Genomic DNA, 22,248 nt, shown 5'->3' with positions numbered 1-22,248 from the left:
GCCCTTTGCTGAGCTTACTTCTGTTCCCAGAGCTCTGTGGGAAGTGGTGTTTGTAGGGGAGAATCAGGAGGTTTGTTAATGTGATTCTCCCCTGCATTTGCCTTATAAAGTAAACTTGGGGTTGGAAGCTTAGTTTTCCCTCATAAGTCCAAGTTCTTCCTTGTGTCTCTGTTTATAGCACCAACACAGTATGAGTTAAATGTTGTCTGAAGAGAAAATGTGAAAAGTAGCTTATCTGGTATGAGGACATTTGACGCTGACTCTTTTAACCTACCTGAAATAATTTTTTAATTTATTTCTATCTCTCTTCCCCCCCCCCCCCCGCCCCAGAAAACATCTTTATTCAGCAGCCAAGCTACTTCAATGACTTGGATGAAACTGTGCCTACAGTCCTTCAGGTGCTGATTTTTCTTGGGTGTATTTTTTGGGCACCTCTGTATACTTTTATACGTAGTTTACTTTTCAGTGTAGACTTCAGTAAAGCTTTCTGAGGGACTGCATGGAGATAGTGACGTCTGAGCTGGCTACAGCTGCTGCTTCTTGGTGGCATTTCACACAAGCACGGTGTCTGGCAAAATATGCTGAAAAGCAGTGGCAATTGTCTTCAGATATGTACAAGGTCATTTGTATGTGAGCCACTTTGTATGCAGCTCTAAACGAATGTGTGATCCAAGGGATGTCCGCATGGCAGTTGTAATGCAGGATGGATGGGCAACCAGTGCATATCTAGCCCTTGCCCGACTGCTCAGTTCCCCATCCAGTGTGGACTGTATGAAGCAGGAGTTGCATTAACAGCTCGCAAAAATAGGTGTGTATGAGTGAGACAGAGCCATGAAGCTTACTGGATGATCTTGTGCCAGTTGATTTCAGCCTAATTTACCTTGTGGGGTTATGCATGTGTTATTTCATTTGCACCCTTTCCCCAAGAAGCTCAGGCTATGTGTGTTGAGTTTCCTCCTTCCAGTTTATCATAAAACAGTCCCAGAAAAATCAACTGATTTTGTGATGGGGGTATTTTTTTGCCCCAAACTATGTAACATATTGGGGTAAAAAGCTACCCCATGAGGTTTTCTCAGAAAACACTAATTCAGGGAAGCATTGTAAAGAGTTTTGGAAATACACAGCCTCTCCCTCTTTTCACAGAATGATATTCTGAGAGCATTTCATAGAACTTATGTGAACTATTAAATATGCAAGAGGATGTGAGAGGGAGGAGGCAGAAACATTTGTCTTCATATAAAAGTGTGCATCTAGACTCCGGGTGTTTGAAACAGGCTGTAGGAGTTGCGAAACACACTGATTTCAGTCACCAAACCCCAGATTTTTAAAGTAGGGCATTTGGCTATCCTAGAATGCGCTAGAATTTGGCTTAGGGTAATGAATGCACCCCAAATATAAATGTGTACTTTTCTGCACAAAATTATCATAGAGTTTAAGCCTCTGTGCTGTTCTGCATCCTTGTTTCCTAATGAGGAACTGGCTGTCTTGCTTTATCCTTCTAGCCCACTTGAACAGCTCTTGCCTTCCACAATGGAAGGTGGTGCCAAAGGTTTTCTTTTGGGGTAGGTCAGTTGCTAATTGATCCTCCAAAGTGAAATTGTAAATAAGCCATACCTTAGCAAAAATTAGTCTAGATTGAAGAAAAGAGAGAAGAGGGGAAAAAAAAGAAAAGAAACACTGAATGTGTTTGGCCTGGCTTTTGGCTTAGGCAGCTCCCTATTTGGGAAGCAGATAACCTCAGGCGGATGCTGACACAGGTGCAGTGTGCCTGGCTGCATTTCATTCTGGCATGTTCACAAGCTGCCCTTTGCCTTCTAGGTATTCAACAACATTCTGCATACGTGTGGCTTGCAATGTGAAGGAGCCTCTGCTGAGCCCCAGAAACTGGAGGAAAGGATCAGGACGACTCCTGGGGACATGCCTCTGCAGGTGCGGGGGGGATGTTTGCTGTGACCAACAACCTTCCTCCAGGCTGCATGAAACCTGTCCGTAGCCATGCTCCCCACTTATTACCCTTCCCCCAAGACTTATGTCTCACCCTGCACATGGTCACTAGTAATCATTGTTCTTGCCTGCCCTGTGACTGGGTGAGGCATCTTTCCCAATCACATGAATATGGGTATGCTTTGCCTACACATTTTTGAAGAAGACGATTAATTGTGTGTGTGTTCTCTTAAAATATCACTGAATGCTTCCTTTCTTTTTAAGAAGCAGAATGAATCCTTCTTCCCTTCTCCCATGCTACAAATGACCAAGGAAGGGGAAGAAGAGGATGGGGAAAGGTTTTACTTTGTTCTAATGTGTCAGAAATGTTAGGGACTGACCATGGGGTGCTGTTCTTCCTACGACAGATGAGGAAATAGGAAAGGGGGGAACTTTCTGGGGTGTGAGGCAAGCAGGTTGCCATCTTTGGTTTGGGAAATTCCTGGAGAATTGGGGGCAGAGCCTGGGGAGGGAAGAGACCTCAGCAGGTCATAATGCCATAGATTCCACCCTCCAAAGCAGCCATTTCCTCCAGTGGAACTGATCTCTGTAGCCTGGTGATAAGTTGTATTTCTGGGAGATCTCCAGGCTTCACCTGTAGGGTAGCAACCCTAGAGACAAGTAGTGCTGGAAGGGGCACTAGTACCGCGCTAGCATGTTGAAATGTTCAACTAGTTTTAGACCCATGCAGTTCTTTGTTGCATGGTGGTTAGGTCTGCATCTTTTTTTCCCTAGTGGCCGTTTTTAGTGGAATGGGGCCAGTGACAGTCCAAGGTACTTCATTGTCTGTGCCAAAAATCCAAGGAGAGTGTCCCTCTCCCTGCCATGGTGCTAAACATATATTTACTATATAGTTAGCAGTTTGCTGCCTTTTAATGGTACTCCAAAGTCTGCTTCCTGAGGTGGGTTGCCTCATCCTGCCTAATGGTAGGACCAGCTTGCTGCAGCTCATTTATACCCAGCTGTAAGGTCACCAACCAAAGAGGCTAGTGCTTTGCATGGAGAAAGTCCTAGCTGTAGTCTCCAATTAAAAGATCTCATGTTACTGATACTGAAAGTCTTTTCTTTAGCCAGGACCCCGGAGTACACAATACTGAGCGAGTTGGATCAATGGTATAAGACAGCTTCTTGTGTTTTTAAGAGAGCAACATTGGATAGGGGAGATCTGAACACGTTAACATGAGAAGCTGCCTTATACTGAGTCAAGGTTAGTGTTGTCTACTCTGACTGGCAGCCACTCTCCAGGGTCTCAGGCAGGGGTCTTTCACATCACCTACTTGCCTAGTCCCTTTAAGTGGAGATGCCAGGGGTTGAACCTGGGACCTTCTGCATGCAAAACAGGCATGTGTTACCACCAAGGCACTAGACCCTGTCTAATTTGTCTGTAATTATTTACTATTACTTTTTCTTCTTCCTAGGAGCTAAAGGACCTTGTGCTGTACTTGTGTGATACTTGTATCACCCTTTGGGCCTTTCTGGATGTGTTTCCATTGGCTTGCCAAACATTCCAGAAGCATGACTTCTGTTACAGGTATATTTTTAGGGACTGCATGTGTTCCATAGCCACCTGAAAGAGATGTGTCCAAGGGAGCCCGACTGTCACTTCCCAGTGACTATGCACTGAGGCTGGGTAGACGAGTCCATTTCAGTGCCACAATCGGGGGGGGGGGAGCAGGAGATGGACAGATCTGACCCTAGTTGATATAGTACACACAGTTCTTCTGTGAAAACTCCATTGAAATCAAAGTAGAGACCCAAGAATGCTGCTGTGAGGAAGGGTTGCTTTTGGGATTTTCTTCCTCTGGCATCAAAATAACTTTGGCATGTCTGAGCTCATTTTAAGCGACTGTGTGGGTCCCAGTTTTGAAACACCCTGTTCCTGAGGGTGCAATAGTAAAGGGGAGTATCAGGATGTTTGTTGCTGCAGCTTATATATGTGAAGATACACGTGAAGCTTGATATCAGGCAAGGCCTTTGGTCCATCTAGTTAATTGCAGCAGCATTCCAAGGTCTTGGGTTTTTTCAGTCTTGCTGGAGCGATCAGGGACTGACCTGGGTTATCCGCTCAAATCATGTGACCTGCAAGCTGATCTGTAGGCCCCTATAGATTCCTCTGCATTGCCAGCTTTAGATCTTTTCTCCCTCATGTCTCCCCTTCTTTGTGACTCGAATAGCTCTTTTATAGTTAAGTTTAGGTGTGTGTGTTTTGTAGGCTGGCTTCTTTTTATGAGCTGGTGATACCTGAGCTGGAGTCTGTAATTATGAAGAGGAGACACGAGGACAGCAGGTACATTTCGGTGATATCTTTACCACTTGCAGTAAGTACAGAGGCATTTCTGGCCACTCAGGGTAGTTATCTCCTTTTTATCTTTGCAGCAACCAAGCAAGGTAGGTTAGTCTTGAGAGACTGGCTGGCCCAAGCTCATCTGATGAGTTTTCTGGCTGAGTGGACATTTGGCCCCTAGGTTGTGCTTGTCTGAATCCAGCACTGCACCACAACCAGCTCCTGTCTTACTTTTGATGGGTTACAGGAGTACTCAGCTCCTGTCTTACTTTTGATGGGTTACAGGAGTACTCATGTAAAGCACTTGGGAGACTCTTAACATGGAAGCTGATGGGAGGATGAATTGCATTTTTTGTTAATAATGCCGCAAGACCTAGTCAGTAGGTGTCCACGACTGTCACACAGCTTCTTTGCATGCAACATTGTAGAAATAATGATTAACTTGTGTTTGTGCGTGCGTGTGTGAACAGGACAGCGTATTACCAGTGATGCCAAGTTGTGGTCTCCTACAGTGAAGCACAGCCACAAGTGAAGCTGAACCAAATTTTCAAAGAATTCTTGGCTTGATCTGCGCTAAGGTCTCCAGTTTTTACGAGCACTTTTGGAGTTTTGAGAACAGGTAGTGGGGTGCCCTAACAAAATGGCTGCTGTGAGGGTGCATTCTTTCTTAAACAGGAAATTACAGTGTGATGCTGTGTGGAAGCTTAAAAAAAGCACTCCAGTTTGGCAGCCAAGGTGGAGAAAAAACTCCATGTGGAAGCAGCCTTAAGCAAGCCCCTCAATCACCCTCACTCGTGCTATCTGCAATATTGGAGGTGATGGACTAGGCTAACTTACAGGTCTGTTATAAAAGATAAGACATGTGAAATGCTTACACCTATTTAAAAATGCTCCATAAATGCTAAGTAATATGTTAAAAGAAATAGCCCCAAGTAAAAATGTACTTGGATGGAGCTCGACCTGCTTCTTACAGGGCTACCTTTCTACTTGTAGGAGGCTGTAAAAAATACAGGGAAGCATTAAAAAAAGGTGTCTTAAGTAGCACAGTCCACGATGCTTCCTCCTTCACACTTCATTCTTTTGCGCATGTAGACCAGTCTATCTTAAAATGCAAACCCTGATCCCCCCCCACAGATAAATGACTTTTCTCTTTCTGCTCAATGCAAACTGATGTTTTACTACCAGTCAGCTACCTTCTCTTCCATGGAGGAAATAAATCACATCAGAGAGTGAATTTTCCATCTTTTTGTTGTTGTCATCCCTTTCTAGCTTACTGCTGGACATGTGGAGGAGGCTTTCTCATTCTAGAACGAAGGTGGTGGAAGTTTTCCATATTATTGTTAACCAGTTGTGCCTTCAGCCTATTTTGGAAAGCAGGTACTTTTCTCGCAAGGCCTAGTGGTAGTGGGTTGTCTCTTAAAAGGGGATCACATTTATTGGGGCAGACAAAAAGATCTTGTACAAGTATTATTATAGAGTAAGGTGTTTGTGTGTGTGTGTGTGTGTAGGTCTTATGAATGCTATGCGTGTGTGAAATTCTTCTGCCCTTCTCATAGTATTAGAGTTTGGAGATACTCAGTGAAGCTATTGGCAGTAGGTCTAGGAGAAAACAAAAGAAAATAACTTCTCCATGTAAGGTGTAATTAACTTATGGAATTTGCTTTCACATATTTATTTAAACTCATTTATACCCCTCCTTTCTCCCTAAGGGGGACCCAAAGTGCTTTGCAGCTTTTGTTTATGGAAGAAAGAAAGTGATTTTACTTGATACCTGCTTGTCACAACAACCCCCTGTCCTGTGGTGCATTTCACTGGCCAGGCAAGGGTTGAGAGCAGCCAGATCTGCAACATTCAGAAACCAGTGGGTAAACATTTTAACCTCCCTGGATGTAGTATATTGCTGTTCTACCAAGAATAAACTTCAAAGGAAATAAACAATGTGAAAGTGCTGAATCAGAACTCATCAAAAAAATCTAACTCTACATGTCATCCTGGCTTAAACAGAGACTTAGATTTCTTCAGTCACTATAATCTCTAATAGCTCTACAGGACCCACTTTTTAGAAATTTTAATTGCCTGTTTAACATGTTTCATCAAACTACAATCTTGTACCAATATCTACATCAACTCCTCCTTTTCCCCCTTACACTTGAAAGACTCATGGTGTAATTCACACCAAGCCTTGACCTTAATGACCAAACTGCACCTTAAAGACTCGCACCGCTACCACTTTTCTATTTCTCTGCCTGTGGTGTTGTCTGTGCCAATTATATATGTGCATTTTTTCATTTTTCAAACTCCTCCAAACACTCTGCTGCTTTGTCTGTCCTAAAGATGAATTCCTGTGTGGAGCTTGTTAGATGGCTCACTGGAGTTTTAGCAGAAGTTTGGCTTAGTTTTGACACTTGCGACTTCTCAGGAATATTTATGACTCTGCCAACCAAACAGCGTGGGTATCTGAATCCAAGATCTCTTTCACCCAGAGCACACATAATGTCCCTAGACTAACAAGCTTGGTGAGAACTTTCATAAATCTTTGAATATTATTTTCATTATCCTCTAATTACAGCTATGATAATGTTCAGCCCTTTATTGAAGAGTTCTTGCAGATCTTCACCTCAGTACTTCAGGAGAGGAGGTAAGAACTGGTAGGATGGGGCTTGGGTAGAAGAACAATAGTATTGGTCCAGATATTTGTTGTTGAAAGCACTGTGTAATCATCTGGAGGGTTGCCAGGCATTTTGAAACACATTCAGCAGAGGTTTTTTTGGGGGAAAAATCACTCTCTGTGGCAGAGATGGAGTACTGACTGTGCTGGAGGGAACCGCTTCTTTCTCAGAGCTTTCGAAGTGTGCTCTTAAAAGCTGTCAAGGGGCTTCGAGAATTGTTTGGCTTTGGGCTGTCCTATTTCTTATGCTACTTTTGGGGGCGAGGGATGGGGATGGAGTGTCAGTGGGTTTTGAAGCAATGCTCTGTCCCCAAGGTCCCGCCTTCTCTGTATAAGGGGACAACCAAGTATCCCCCCCTTTATTTCTGTTATCAAAACCTACTCTCTGTGCTGCTCTCATGGCAAATGAGAGGCTAGAAGGGTAGAGCAGTTAAAGAAGTGACCTAGTATGACATAGTCACTCAATGCATCGCAGTGTGGGGGTGTCTCTACCACCAGAGGGCCCAGACTTGCAGGGCAAATGGATACAACAGGATGTTTTCCCCCAGAAGAGTTCTTGCAGCAGTCCTGTTAGGCAATTGGAAACCACACGCTTGTTCCCATGGGCTCCCTGTGTCCCCCCCCCCACAACAGCAAAGAAGGAAGGAAAGCAGTGTGTCAGCATAGTGCTTTAGAATGCTACTGTCAGGTTTGATCACAGAAGACGGCATAAAAGAAATTAGCGTGTACACCACTGTCAATAATGGCTCAATAATATCCTCTTCGACTCTCATGGAAAACTCCAGTCCTCCTGTATGCTGTCCCTGTGGGTTCGGAAGCCCCTTTGTGTGTACATTTCCATAATTTGTACTTAACAGGTTTCTCCGTGACTATGATGAGCTGTTTCCCATAGCAGATGACGTGAGTCTCCTCCAGCAAGCCTCCTCCAGTTTGTATCCTTTGCCATTAAAAAAAAGAACAGCCCTGCTGGATTGGACCAAAGGTCTATCTAGTGTAGCATCCCAATTACATCACTGGCCAGCCAGATTATTTATGTTGTTGGCAATATTTGTAGCTTGTGTCTCTTTCCCCCACTCCCCACAAATCCAGCTTGAAGCAGTATACACAATTATAAAACAATATAATCAATCTGGCTGAAATTGCAAACGAGCTAAAACAAACCAGCAGCAAAAATACAAGGTGGAGCAAAATGGGAACAGAATAAGTTAGTAAACAGATGAAGTAATCAAAAACACTGGAATAAAAAAGTCACCGACTAGCAGTGGAATGCTAGGAATGTGTCCAGCAGGCCTCTTGGGGGAAGGAATTCAAGAGACGTACCATCAACTGCAGAGACAACCCTGGCCCTGGACACTGGAAAGGTCTTTCAGTGATGATCTAAGTCACTAGACAGTTTCTGGGAAGCCCACCAGCACAACATGAAGGCAAAAGCTCTTCCTCACCTTTGCTGCCCAGCAACTACTATTCAGTGGGAGACTGCCTTTGAACCTAGCATCTTAGTTTAGACTATAGGGCTTAGCTTAGTTTAGACTATAGGGAGCCTCCTCAAGGTGGGGGAAAACAGCTGTTTTCCACTCCCCTGGTGTGCTGGTGTGGGGAGAAATATGGGCAAGGCTGTGATAAGTAAGCCCGCCTGCACAGTGTTCTTCTTTATAGCCTTTCTCTGCACAGACTTCCCTGTCTGTGTCAAACTCTGACACCCCAATGGCAGCCTTCTGAAGTAAACAGGAAGTGAGAGCTATCTCTTAATGCTTATGTTCTTCCCCTAGCTCTGTGGTTTCAGCAGGCTTCCACAATTGGGTATGGATGGCTGTTGTCTACATCTGGCCAGTTTGGTTAACTACAGGAGGGGCAAAAAGCAACTTCAAGCCCTTGCCTTTGTTCACTGGGGGTGCAAATGGGTGATGGTTGAGTTCACCATGTATTTCGATCAGCAAAGTGCCCTAAACACAAGTGTGCAGGGATGAAACCCGGACAACTTACATCCTGCAAGCTGTGGAAGGTGCCTGGGAGGGAGTAGATAGGAGGAAAAAAATGACGAAAGGCCCATCCACGCCAGCAGAAACAGCTGGAGCTTCGGCAACACCGCCCAGCAGCAGCAGCGAGGGATTGGAGAGGCTCAGAGAAGATCCTGTAGAGGTGGGTTCACAGAATACCCTTGTCCCTGGCTTAGCCGAGAGGGGAAGGTGGCAACCTGAGCTGCCCTGCTATGTTACAGTGCCCACGTATGCATTCATGAGGGGTTGGTCTGGCCTCCTTGATTGAATTTCACACCAGAAACGTTTCAGCTCAAACATGGTAGCTGGAGAAGATCAGCATGGGCTACAAAGAGTTTCCCCCACCCCCAAATCGGAATTATTAGCCACAATCTAACTGAACCTGCAGACCTTCCAGCTGCTGTGTTCCTTGAGCCACGACACCCTTGTGCAAAGCAATAGGCCTCCTGGAGCCTAGGCAGCTTGATCAGCTCTTTGCTTTGGTCTCTGCCCTTCCCTTCCCTGTCCTTACTGATAGCAGACTTGGGGCCCCAATGCACCAGCTGCTTGCACCCTACAGACAGCGCATGTTGCCTCTCCTTGTTCCTACTTCATCCCTGGCTCCCCCATTCCCACTACTCTAGCTACCTCTTTCTCACTCTGTACCTGCTGCGTCTACCTGGACTACCTTTCCAGAACTAATTGGCTTGCTTTTCCAGCTTACAGTTTCAGCTAGTCCCTCAGACAGATGCTTTGGCCTGCTTCTTTGGAAATGGTCTGGTCTGCAAAAGATCCAGCTTTTCCTTTCCCTGGGAGGTGCTGATCCCATGGGGTGGGCATGGTACCCCCTCCAGAGCAGGGCAACATATTGCAAGGGTTTCCTGGATAAAGTGATTCTGGCCATTCCCTGGGAAGCCTTCTCCGTTCTTAGTCTTTTCTGTGGTGTTGAACCAGAAGAACTCCAGAGATTATGAGTCCATGGTGAATTTAGTGGCTTTTTGCATGTTTGGTATAAATGCCATTATTTCTGTGGTGCTCTTCTCCCTGGTTCCTTGCACGCTGCTTCTTTTTAAGTATTGTGACCCTCCTGGAGTGACACATTGCCTGTTGTGTTTGACCTGTCTAGTGTGCTGGAACAGCTGCGATGCCAGCAGCCAGGGTCTCTGGGGTAGAGCTGGATTCTCTGATCTCCCAAGTGAAAGATTTGCTACCTGATCTTGGAGAGGGCTTTGTCCTGGCCTGCCTGGAAGAATACAACTATGATGTTGAACAGGTGATCAACAACATTCTTGAAGACAAGCTGGTGGCATCCCTGAAGAAGCTGGACCATGCAATGCCAAGGTGAGGCTGAAATAGGTTCTTTAACGTTTTTCTTTGTGTCACAGGGAAATTAACAAGACAGTGAAATTTTGACCTGTTTCCTCCAGGCCAGTGAAACAAGATCCAACCCCTCTAGTCACTGCACGATGCAATATTTTCCAGAACGATGAATTTGATGTTTTCAGCAAAGATTCTGTGGACATGTCCCGAATACAGAAAGGCAAAAGGTGAGTTATGTGTTCTGTGCCCCACAGGCGTTCATAACAAGCATTCTAAATCTCCTATATAATGCCAAAGGCTTTGCTGGATAGGTTGGGAAAACATTGGCTTGTATCAGTTTTCCAGCCACTGGAAGTGTCAGTCCTTGTTCAGAGTGTGTATGATTCCCAGTATCATGGAATGCAGCAGTGGGGGTGTTTTAACCTTTTCCCTATGCCATTTTCTCAATGAAAATTCACATCCAGTTGTATATATGAGGGGGGAAATGCAGGTATCTATATAAAATCCTCTCCCTGGTGCCTGTGGTATGAACAGGTTGGCAGCCCTTCCATCACTGGCTTCAGTTCGGGGTTTTTTGTTTGTTTTTTGTTTTGTAAAAAGAGTGAGTGTCAGGAGACCAATTTCAGATCTCTGACGTGACATGCAGTTTGTCTGTCTGTCAGGGGCCCTGTCAATTTTTTTGTCTTGTTCTTCTAGACTGACAGGTGACACTGCAGATCCATGTTCAGATCCCCAGGCATGTAATTTTTAGCAGTGAAAAGTCATCACGGAGGGCCTGATATAGATCAGGGCTGAACTGCTGGGGAAAGACAGTTTAACTCTTTCCCTTTCTGGCCCTTTCCCTGATTGGGCTTCCCCATTTTACACTCCAGAAGGGAAACAAGACAGTTTGCCTGTAGTTTGCTAGTCTTTTTCCTTCTCCAGCGCTTAAAGCACTGTGTGGCTATTTATGCAGGGTCAATTTTGAAGCTCGCTCAAAGCTCTTTTTTTAAATGTGACCTTTAAAATGACTATTCTCGGTCCCGACGCAAAAGGAGAAATTCCACCCCCCCACTTGCCTGCTTCTTTGTTCCTTCCATTAGCCAATTACTGTTTGCATAGCTAACACGTGACTGTCGTTTTGCATGCTTCCTTGAGGGGATTCTTCGGTGTGGGGGTGGAGCAAACACAAAAGGTCGCGTTAAAGGGGCTCTTAAGTAATGCGAAGCCTGTGTGCAGGTGCGTGTGTAGGAATTAACTTTCCCATTCCCCAGCTTGCAGCCTTGATCTCTGTTTCCCCACACAGTTAGCTTAGATGTGAGGATCCAGACGCAGATGCCAAGCACCATGTGCAGTTTTAGCGCTAAACACTCTTCTGAAAGATACTGCGGCATCTTTGGAAGCAGCGAACGCCTAGTGTAGTGCTGAACAGCTCTGTTGCAACGCTGCCAGGCTGGCTTGACAGGAAACAATTATTGAAGTGTCATTAGCCTTTTTGCAGAGCACCAGCTTGAGGTTTTTTTTTTTAAACCTCTTCAGGTGCACTTGAGTGAAACCAGATATTTCAAAGTGCTCGTGAGGGTGAGCAGCCAGATTTTGGGCAGCACTGGCAACAGTGCAGCGATCGGTAGTGAGACAGGGGTGCTTGGAAGCTTATCTTCCACATGGCATGTAATTGTGGTTGCTGCCAGGAAAGGATGCCAAGGGTGGAGTTGCACCATGTGGGTTCCTTGTGCTTCCATGGAAGGCTTTCATCAGGCTCTACCGCCCCAGGAAACTGGTCGTTCCAGATGCACCTGCTCCTGAGACATGATCTTCCACCACTGGTATGAGGAGAATGCAGAGATGTGGAACTCATAGACCCAAACAACGCATATATTCCCTGGAGCAAAACGTTACTAGCTGTGTAATTCAGAAAAGGAATTTCCACATAGTTTTGCAGAGGAAGTGCTTATGTAAGGCCTCGATGGAAGGATGAAGGGATCAGCATTGATAAGGAGAGTCAGCAGCCAAAGCTGCTTTTGAATGAGTATCTGCAGGATTAGGAGCCAGTGTTGCTGGCCTGTTCTAGGTGCTGTTGTTTGTGAAGTTTAAGGCATTGTGCAGAAAAGGCAGCCCAAAAATAATTTGCTGGCTGGAATAAAAGCTATTAGTCCAAGGAAAGTAAGGTGCACGGAAAGTGGCAGTTGTGCGGAGAGGTCCGAAGTGATGGTATCGCTTTACTCTGCTCTGGTTAGACCTCACCTAGAGTATTTTGTTCAGTTTTGGGCACCGCAATTTAAGAAAGATGTAGACAAACTGGAATGTGTCCAGAGGAGGGCAACAAAGATGGTGAGTGGTCTGGAGACCAAGTCCTATGAGGAAAGGTTGAAGGAGCTGGGTATTTTTAGCCTGAAGAGGAGAAGACTGAGAGGGGATATGATAACCATCTTAAAGTACTTGAAGGGCTGACATATAGAGGATGGTGCTGAGTTGTTTTCTGTTGCTCCAGAAGGTTGGACCAGAACCAACGGGTTGAAATTAAATCAAAAGAGTTTCCATCTAGACATTAGGAAGAATTTTCTAACAGAGCGGTTCCTCAGTGGAACGGGCTTCCTTGGGAGGTGGTAAGCTCTCCTTCCCTGGAGGTTTTTAAGCAGAGGTTAGATAGCCATCTGTCAGCAATGCTGATTCTATGACCATAGGCAGTTCATGAGAGGGAGGGCATCTTGGCCATCTTCTGGGCATGGAGTAGGGGTTACTGGGTGTGTATGTAGAGGGAAGGTAGTTGTGAATTTCCTGAATTGTGCAGGGGGTTGGACGATAGCCCTGGTGGTCCCTTCCAACTCTATGATTCTAAGTGTAGGAAGATGGCCAGGACAGGACCTCACTCTGATCTGGAAACTTTGATAACTAGACCAGGTCAACAAGAGCCAGCAATACGATAGCACTGCCTGCTTTGCCCTCCATTCTGTAGATCCGTGCCCTTCCATAAGGGCCATTAGCATGCGTTTCAGGAAGCTCCCAGCTCAAGTCATCATAAAGTCTGTTCGCACAACCCAAGTTGCATGTAGGTTTTGCCAGACCTTTACACATCTAGTTATTGCTTGTAATACATTTGTCGTCGTGCCATTTAGCAATTGGACAGTTCGCTGCACCATCTACAACACTTATGCATTTTGGCATATATATATATAGAATGGGTTTACCGAAATGAAACTTAAATGACTTTCAAATAAGACCACTCCTGTCTGTGTTGGCTTAAGTGCTGTGTTGTGGCTTCCCAGTTATAACATGGGTTTAATGTTAGTTGCCAGGGTTTGCGAGGTGTGGGAGATTCTGTATTCTGTGTGATTTCATGTTCATGTACTTCAGCAAGGATGCTAGTATCTGGTGCAGAGTACACATTCACGACTGTCCTGTGCTCCCACTTAAAAACAAAGTTGTAGCATTTTGTGATTGGGGCAGGGTGTGTGTTTCATTGACTAGTGGAAGAAGATTGCATTGTGCAAGCATAGATTATGTTCCTGGCTGCTGCTGTAAATTAAAAAACAGGTCAGCCTGACGTTCTACCTATGTGCAGCATGGCTTTCTCCTAATGGGAACGTTCTCCTTTGTGACTAGGAAAATTCACGCAACCCCAGGCTTTGACTACTGGATTCAAAGGTGTGATGTCTTGAGATTCCTTTAGTAGTTGGTGTCTCCTGGGCTACATTTGGGCCAATTTCAACTTATTATGTGGTCTGAAAACATTTTAACCATTTTGGGCGGCAGGGTGTGTGTTTTATTGACTAGTGGAAGAAGATTGCATTTTGCAAGCATAGATTACGTTCCTGGCTGCTGCTGTAAATTGCACCTCCCACATATGTAAGGAACAGGTCAGCTCGACATTCTACATGTGTGCAGCATGGCTTTCGCCATACGGAAACGTTGGTCTCCGTGGCAAGGAAAATTCACGCACCCTCAGGCTTTGACTATTGGTAGCAAAGGTGTAGTGTTTTGAGACTTCTCTAGTCATTGGTGTCTCCTAGGCTATATTTGGTGCAATTTCAGCTTATTAGATGGTCTGAAAATGTTTTAACCACTCTGGGAGGCAATCTGGATATTTCCTTCTGAGAGAGAAAGTGAGAGAGAAGAAGAATTGGTTTTTATATGCCGACTTTCTCTACCACTTAAGGGAGACTCAAATAGGCTTACAATCACCTTCCCTTCCCCTCCCCACAACAGACACCCTGTGAGGTAGGTGGGGCTGAGAGAGTTGTGACTAGCCCAAGGTCACCCAGTTGGCTTTGTGTGTAGGAGTGGGGAAACAAATCCAGTTCACCAGGTTAGCCTCCACCACTCATGTGGAGGAGTAGGGTATCAAACCCCGTCCACCACTCCAAACCACCGCTCTTAACCACTACACCATGCTGGCCTGTTTTTAGATGTTTTTCAGTAACTGGGATGTCTTACAGTTAAGTCCTAAGCAGAGTGGCGCCATTCGAAGTCCAGCCTTGCACTGTTAGTCCACCAAATGGCGTATATAGCTGCTCAGAACTGATGAGATTGGGCAGAGTTAACATCAGTGTTAAAAGCAGTCTGGGAAAGCAATTTCTGATTGGAGGAGTGAGTTGGAGAAAGAGTTAACCCCCTTGGTTCTTGTAGGTTAACCGGGCTGTGTGACCGTGGTCTTGGTATTTTCTTTCCTGACGTTTCGCCAGCAGCTGTGGCAGGCATCTTCAGAGGAGTAACACTGAAGGACAGTGTCTCTCCGTGTCAAGTGTGTAGGAAGAGTAATATATATTCAGAAAGGGGTAGGGCTTGAGCTGAATCATTGTCCTGCAAAAAGTATCAAAGGTAATGTGCTAATCATTGTCCTGTAAGTATCAAGATAATGTGCTAATGAGGGTGTGGTATATTAATATGAAACCATATTAACATACCACACCCTCATTAGCACACTATCTTGATACTTACAGGACAATGATTAGCACATTACCTTTGATACTTTTTGCAGGACAATGATTCAGCTCAAACCCTACCCCTTTCTGACTATATATTACTCTTCCTACACACTTGACACGGAGAGACACTGTCCTTCAGTGTTACTCCTCTGAAGATGCCTGCCACAGCTGCTGGTGAAACGTCAGGAAAGAAAATACCAAGACCACGGTCACACAGCCCGGTTAACCTACAAGAACCAATGAACTCTGACTGTGAAAGCCTTTGACAATAGTTAACCCCCTCCTCAGCACCAAAGCCCTGCCGCTCCCAACTGGTTTTTTTGAGGGGGCGGGGGTTTGGCCTTTAAATTGCGAATCTGGGAATCCTATGCCAGTGTCACATGTAGCTTGTTCTCACTTGTGTGAAAAAGGGCTGCTGGTAATGCTGTTTTGGCTGGCCCATCTGTTTCTAAGCACCCACTTACTGCTGCCCTGTTCCTTAGCCACAGGTTGTCGGAACTTTGCCTTTTCCTCCTGCATAATACTTCATATTACAATAATCAGGTGTTGAACAGTAATGAACAAGATATTTGTATATAACATTAGGGGGCGCTGTATACCTGGAAATGCATCCTCATTGCCAGATTCATTCACTTCGTTCATAGATGCAGGACACCCCGTCCTTGCAAGCCCCGGCCCATTTCCAATGTGACTAATTGCATCTGGCATCCCATGAAGCTCCCTGCTCCAATTTCAGCCTCCTGTGGCTGCTTTCATCTTGGTGGATGCTGCTAAATCGCTGCAGCCAGGATTGCTTAACCAGTCCTGGGAGAGACTTAACTCACCAAGGCGTATCCGTGCAGGCACCTGTGATCCCATAGCTTTACTGGGGCTAGCATGGTGTAGCGGTTAAGAGTGGTGGTGTGGAGTGGTGGTCTCTGATCTGGAGAACCGGGTTTGATTCCCCACTCCTTCACATGAACGGCCGGAGGCTAATCTGGTGAACTGGATTTGTTTCCCCACTCCTACACTCGAAGCCATCTGGATGACCTTGGGCAAGTTACAGCTCTGTTAAGAGCTCTCTCAGCCCCACCTACCTCACAGGGTGTCTGTTGTGGGGAGGGGAAGGGAAGGTGATTGTAAGCTGGTTTGAGTCTCCTTTAAGTGGTAGAGAAAGTCAGCATATAAAATCCAACCCTTCTTCTAGAACAGGAAACCTTTCTGGAGCTGCATCTGCTGCCCCTTGTGGTAGCCACTTGGGGCTGCAGATAGAAACGTTTCTGAAGATTCAACCTCTTCCCCAAGCACCTGGGCGACTCCTCCTTCCCAGGCACTTCATTAGCCCTCCTTGACCAAGCAGGGCTATTAACATGTCCAGATCAGGCTTTAGGTTTGCAAAGTATCAGCCAGCATTGTTCTTGTCTGAAAAGCAGACTAAAAATGCTTAAAATAAAAATGCCACTTCTTGGTTATGTAAAGGCTTGATTCCTTGCCTGCTGCATTTCTTTGAGGCCCTGACTTCAGGGATTTCTGCTTCCCACACCTCTGCATCTCAAGGCTTCCTGTGGCTCAGCTCAGTGACAGGTAGAATGACTTGTTCCCTGTCAGAATGTACATGTTTAAAGAAGGAGGAGGCCACGTTATGCACCGTTCTCTGCCAGGATATTGCCAAGCTAGAAAAGGCCCAGGAAAGGGTAACTGATATAATGAAGGGATTTGTAGTGCCTTCCCTGCAAGGAGAAGCTAAAGTGTTGGAGGGCTTTTTGGTTCAGAAAACATGCAGGATATTATTTATCTTATTAAATACATAATATTGAGAGCGTCATATTACAGTCTGGAACCAGAGTAGTGTTTTAATACGATCATGGCATTTCTCTTCCTTTCCCCAAAGCAGAACTAGGAGGCATTCAGTAAAACTGATTGGCAGAAATATCACACAACCCATCCTTAAAGCGCAGGATTCATTGCCGCAAGAAGCGCTGATGGCCTAGAGACTTATATAGCTTTAAGAAAATTTAGACTCATGGAGACAGCCCTGTGGAGGATTAGGGCTTCCCCTTGAGTCAGGATTTAGCTGTCCCCTTTCTTTTCACTCAGTAGGCTGCCACCATTTCATTTCTCAATTATCCCTTTTTTCCCTTGGCAGGAGGAGCCAGCAATCTCTTTAGTAACCGGAGAAGGCAGTTTGGCCTGTGGGGATGGTTCCTGGGCTAGCAAATTTCACCAGGAATTTGACAAGTGGTTTATTAGGGTGCACAGAGCTAAGGGGAAAGAAGGATCAAGACAGGCAGGTTAAAAAACTGTACACTTTTAAACAACCTCATCTATGTACTTGAACATTTAGACAAGTCCTAACCTTCACAGGTCATACATGAGGTTCAGCTTGTTCCAAGGAAGCTGCTGTATTTACTGTGATCAGACTTGAGGAAAAGGGGGATGTGGAAGAGGAAAGTTTATCCAGTCAATTGAGTGAAGGTGGTGAGAGGCTCCGACCCACAAATTAAGATGATCAAGATGGGTCAAGGAGGGACAAGCAGGCACTCCAACCCTTTGAGGTGGATTTTATGGAGAGATTCAAAATAGATAAAAGGAAGTATTTCTTCACACAATGCATAGTTAAATTGTGGAACTCCCTGCCCCAGGATGTGGTGATGGCTGCCAACTTGAAAGGCTTTAAGAGGGGAGTGGACATTCATGGAGGGTAGGGCTATCCTTGGCTATTAGTCAACATGAATGCTAGTTGTGATGCATAACTATTCTCTCTAATATCAAAGGAACATGCCTACTATATTAGGTGCTATGGAACACAGGCAGGATACTGCTGCAGTCTTCTTGTTTGTGGGCTTTCTAGAGGCACCTGGATGGCCATTGTGTGAAGAGACTGCTGGACTTGATGGACCTTGGTCTGATCCAGCATGGCTTTTCCTATGTACTTATGTTCTTATGTACATTTTGGAAGATGGTTCCTTGCCCCTAGCATCTTTATCCTGTTTACATTAGCTTTTCCCCACATGATAGTATGCAATTGCGTGAAGGAATTTGTGGATACAAACCAGTCCTGACTTAGCTGCTGCTCTGGAGAGAATCTCTTTTGATGGGCTATTGCAAAAGCAAAATGTCTGTAAGCCCACATGACATCCAGTGCGAAGGAATATAGATGGTAAAGGCAGAAGAAAATCTTGCAGAAGAGCAGATTGGCAATAGCTGTGGTGCATGTGCCTAGTTATTAACGGATTATAGAAAACAGGAAGAGGAGTTAATAAAGTTAATAAATAGTATCACTGGCACTGATTTGTTCTCTGCTTTCATGGGATAAGGTAACCAGTTCTGCCTACTGAATTGATTTTATAGCACAGAATTCTCCACTCGCCCCACCCGCAAAATAACATGTACCCCTTGGAGTGGTCTCATGTTTACTTGAAAAGATCAGGTGCAATAAGTGAGACCAAATGGAACTACTTACTTTTTTTTTTTGCTGTCAACACTTGAATTACAGGAGTGACAGAGCCACGACCAAAGGTTTACTGAATGACAAGAGCATTGTGGCTGAGCAGAGGGAGCGCTACAGTCAGTACTCTGTGATAGTGGAGGAGGCCACAGAGCAGAGTGGAGAGGGCCTTTTTTACCAGGACACTTATGAGGATGAATATGATGATACCTATGATGGCAACCAGGTGGGAGCAAATGATGCTGATTCGGACGATGAGCTGATCAGTAGGAGGTGAGTTTGGAGTTCCCCATGGATTGGCCTATGTCATGGTCCATACATGCATTAGGGCAGCAAGGACAAAACATGTTTTTATGTTTGTAAATAAGACCAGATTGGGATTTGGAAAGCATTGGCTGGTGGGAAGGGGTTCCATCTAAGCGTTGTGGGCCAAGCACTGAATACCTTTCTTCTAAAAGATCAACATATTAAACAGTCATCAGTAAAGAGACATTAGATATTATAAATAAATCTTGGCCAGCTTTATTTGGAGAACTTCATCCAGAGAATAGAAAGATGAAAGCTGTTACTTAAAGATACATATGTGTATCCTACAGCACCATACAATCAAGCAAGTATGTTTCTCAGAACCGTACAATCAAGCATGTTTCTCAAGTTACACACTGATTTGCTTCATATAAAATGTCAGTCAGCTGCTACACAAAGGGTCTTGCAATACCTGCTGACTTGCATCAGTTCTGCTGATATCTGCCCACTTAGTGAATCAACCTCTAGATTAATGTCAAGCAGGTGATTTTTGTTGATGGAGGCTGTAGCTGCCTCTTATGTTGCTGAACTACAGTCATGCCTGGAACAAGTCAGCTTTATTCTGTATTATGGCGGGCTGATATTAAAGACAGGTTTATTTTAAAGATGGGTTTATTTTAATTTTATTTTAAAATGCTTTTACTCCACGTTTCTCTTACAAAGTGGGACCTGAAGTGGCTTACCATTAAAATTGTACTAAGCAAACATATAACAATGTCCTTCAATTATAGTTGGGTCTGTAGAGTTTTCCCGTTCCTGGGTCCAATCCCTGTACCTTCATTCAAAGTGTGTTGTATGGTTGTTTGGTTAACATAACAGCAATGTCAGGAATGTGTTAACCAGGAAGCCATTTGCAGAACAAGCTGACAATGACTTGGTATTGTTATGTATTTAGGTGTCTAGGTATTTTTAGTCAGTCTGGTCCTATGGATAGGGCAGTGATACTCAGTGGCTTAGGAGCCACAGGTGGCCTTTTGACATATGGCTCTTCTGAGCCCCGTTCTCTAATGTGGCACCCACTTCAAATTCAAGGTGGAAACCACCTGTCAGCAACAAGGCCCATTTTTCTGGAAACATCCACCACCAGAGGGACTGGAGGATGGGTGAGCTGCAGGCCCCATGTTACACACAAGAAGTAAAGGGCCTGGAAAATCATGTGTATTTAATAGTTGCATCTTACATTACTATATGTGTATGTTTAATTTGATGTTGTCCAGTAGTCATGTGGCCGTTTTAGTTTCTGAAAATTACAAATTAGGCTCTCTGCAAGCCACAGACTGAGTACTGTTGGGACAGGGTGTTGGACTAGAATTGGAAGGCCTGGGCAGAGATGCGAGGGATGGACTCCTCTGAGAGTGGGTCTTTCTGTTGTGTGTCTGCTGGTGGAATGCACCGGTAGCACCCAGCACAGAAATGCCCCAGAATAATCTGCTTCCATTAAAAGGATAGTGGAAGGAAACAAGGCCAGAGAAGTGACTCACACAGAAGTGCTGTAGGAAGCCTCCTCCGTTGGTGGAAACTTTGGGACCACAGGAGCTGTTAATTATGTAATGTATTTTTTCCCATCCCACTGATCAGATATCAAATTTACATTTGATAATATGTCATTTCAGTTATATGGAGAGGAAAGGTTTTTTGAAATTGGGTTGTATTTAAAAACCTGCAATTCAGCCTTTTACAAGGCCCCCAAGGCAGCTTATGATATGCACAAAAATATTAAATGTAAAGTAAAATGAAACCCTGATAAAATGTGGAGGCATGTCCCCACAAGCGTGCTTCCCTCTTCTTGCTAGCCTCAACAAAGCAGACAAAACTGAGTTTACTGCCAACTTGATGTCTTTTATAGAAGGGCTGATCACATGCCCCTCTCCCAGTGGTAAGAACTGGAGGAGTTCCTTGCATGTCCTTGGGCAGGGCTAAACTTTATGGAAGTTGTCACTGTGGATTTTTCACTTTTAAGACCTTGAAATTTCTCCCTGTATTCTTTCTCCTAACACTCCCACCCCTTCCCTGTAGACCATTTACCATTCCTCAGGTCCTGAGATCAAAAGAGCAGGAAGAGGAGGAGGAAGAGGAAGAGGAAGAAGAGGTGGAAACAAATGCAAAGGAAGCTACGAAGGTGACTTGATTTGCAAGGGGGTGGGAGAGATCATGGAATAACCGCTTGCGTTTCTGTCTTTGATGTGACCCGGCAGAGTACGAGCAACAGTGGTTTTGACTGCACTGCTCTTAACACAGAGGATGAACCACGGGATGGGGAAGGCTTGCACCGCGGTGCCTTCCCGTAATCCTTTTGAACTACTGCTGACCTGGTATGGAGGTCAGCAGAGGTTGCCCAAGAGCAGCTTGCTCTCTGCCATTTCCTTCTCCTCCTAGCTCCAGCCTAAGCTGAAGGCATCCACAGTCCTCTGCCTTCTTCCACAGGGCCACTGCAGCCCCTCTTGCCTTTGCAACCAGGTCTGTGCCCTCATTAGCTAAACAGTGATGTGCGGTCTGGTGGCACTGGACCAAGACAGCTATTCTGAATTGCAGCATTGTGGAATCCTCTGCCTTCATGCTCAATAGGCAGCTGGCTAGTACCTGTTGGGGCAGCAGGCAGTGAGGCATTGCCAGACACATAAAAAACACATGAAGCTGCCTTATACTGAATCAAACCCTTGGTCCATCAAAGTCAGTATTGCCTGCTTAGACCAGCAGCGGCTCTCCAGGGTCTCAGGCAGAGGTCTTTCACATCACCTACTTGCCTAGTCCCTTTAACTGGAGATGCCGGGGATTGAACCTGGGATCTTCTGTATGCCAAGCAGATGCTCTACCACTGAGCCACAGTCCCTCCTCAGACATACAGGACAGGTTTAGCTCATGGGCTAAGAGCAACTTCTCACAAGGACCAGTTTCAACATAACTGTTTCTGAGACATGCTACCTCTTGATAGATTCCCGAGGCCCACTCTCTGATCGCTAGTTCAACAAGTTATCAAGAGCAGGTTTCCTCTTGCAGAACAAGGCCTCTGCTACCATGAATGCTGGAAATGTTATACTATCATGGTATGAGGCAGCGGGTCTGCAGCTTGAATCTATCTTTTCCAACCCCATCCTATTTGCCCAACACAGGCATGTCACTAAGCTAATATAAAAAAATAAGAACAAAATCCATGTAGTACCTTTTATTAGGACCAGCTACGAGGACACAAAACAGTGTGCAGGCTTTCGAGTTCAGCAGAAATCTTCCTCAGGCTGGATGTAACAAAATAAAAAAGGAGGTGGGGAAGAAAAAGATATTCCAGGCCTTCTTTCATTGATATTCTGTGTGCTGAATATCAGAGTGCATAGATATACACTGGTGCCCTTGATCCTAAGGCTGTGTTCAAGTTCCTTTGAGCA

General features: G+C 45.1%; 1 protein-coding gene across 1 annotated transcript in view; it reads left to right on the top strand.

Annotated features, from left to right (window-relative positions):
• ASCC2 (activating signal cointegrator 1 complex subunit 2) overlaps window positions 1-22,248 on the top strand; it is a 31,389-nt gene that overhangs the window by 6,646 nt on the left and 2,495 nt on the right. The window contains exons 5-16 of the mRNA XM_056859597.1: window positions 331-398; window positions 1,819-1,929; window positions 3,402-3,514; window positions 4,196-4,270; window positions 5,537-5,644; window positions 6,837-6,905; window positions 7,793-7,867; window positions 8,897-9,074; window positions 10,038-10,252; window positions 10,339-10,458; window positions 18,611-18,835; window positions 20,885-20,987. Coding sequence (XP_056715575.1) covers window positions 331-398; window positions 1,819-1,929; window positions 3,402-3,514; window positions 4,196-4,270; window positions 5,537-5,644; window positions 6,837-6,905; window positions 7,793-7,867; window positions 8,897-9,074; window positions 10,038-10,252; window positions 10,339-10,458; window positions 18,611-18,835; window positions 20,885-20,987 — 1,460 coding nt within the window. The remainder of the gene's footprint in view (window positions 1-330; window positions 399-1,818; window positions 1,930-3,401; window positions 3,515-4,195; window positions 4,271-5,536; window positions 5,645-6,836; window positions 6,906-7,792; window positions 7,868-8,896; window positions 9,075-10,037; window positions 10,253-10,338; window positions 10,459-18,610; window positions 18,836-20,884; window positions 20,988-22,248) is intronic.

The sequence above is a fragment of the Euleptes europaea genome, chromosome 13 (assembly GCF_029931775.1).
Source record: "Euleptes europaea isolate rEulEur1 chromosome 13, rEulEur1.hap1, whole genome shotgun sequence".
NCBI classification, from domain to species: Eukaryota; Metazoa; Chordata; class Lepidosauria; order Squamata; family Sphaerodactylidae; genus Euleptes; species Euleptes europaea.
Note: the sequence above shows the minus strand (reverse complement) of the source record. Positions and strands in the feature narration are given on the sequence as shown.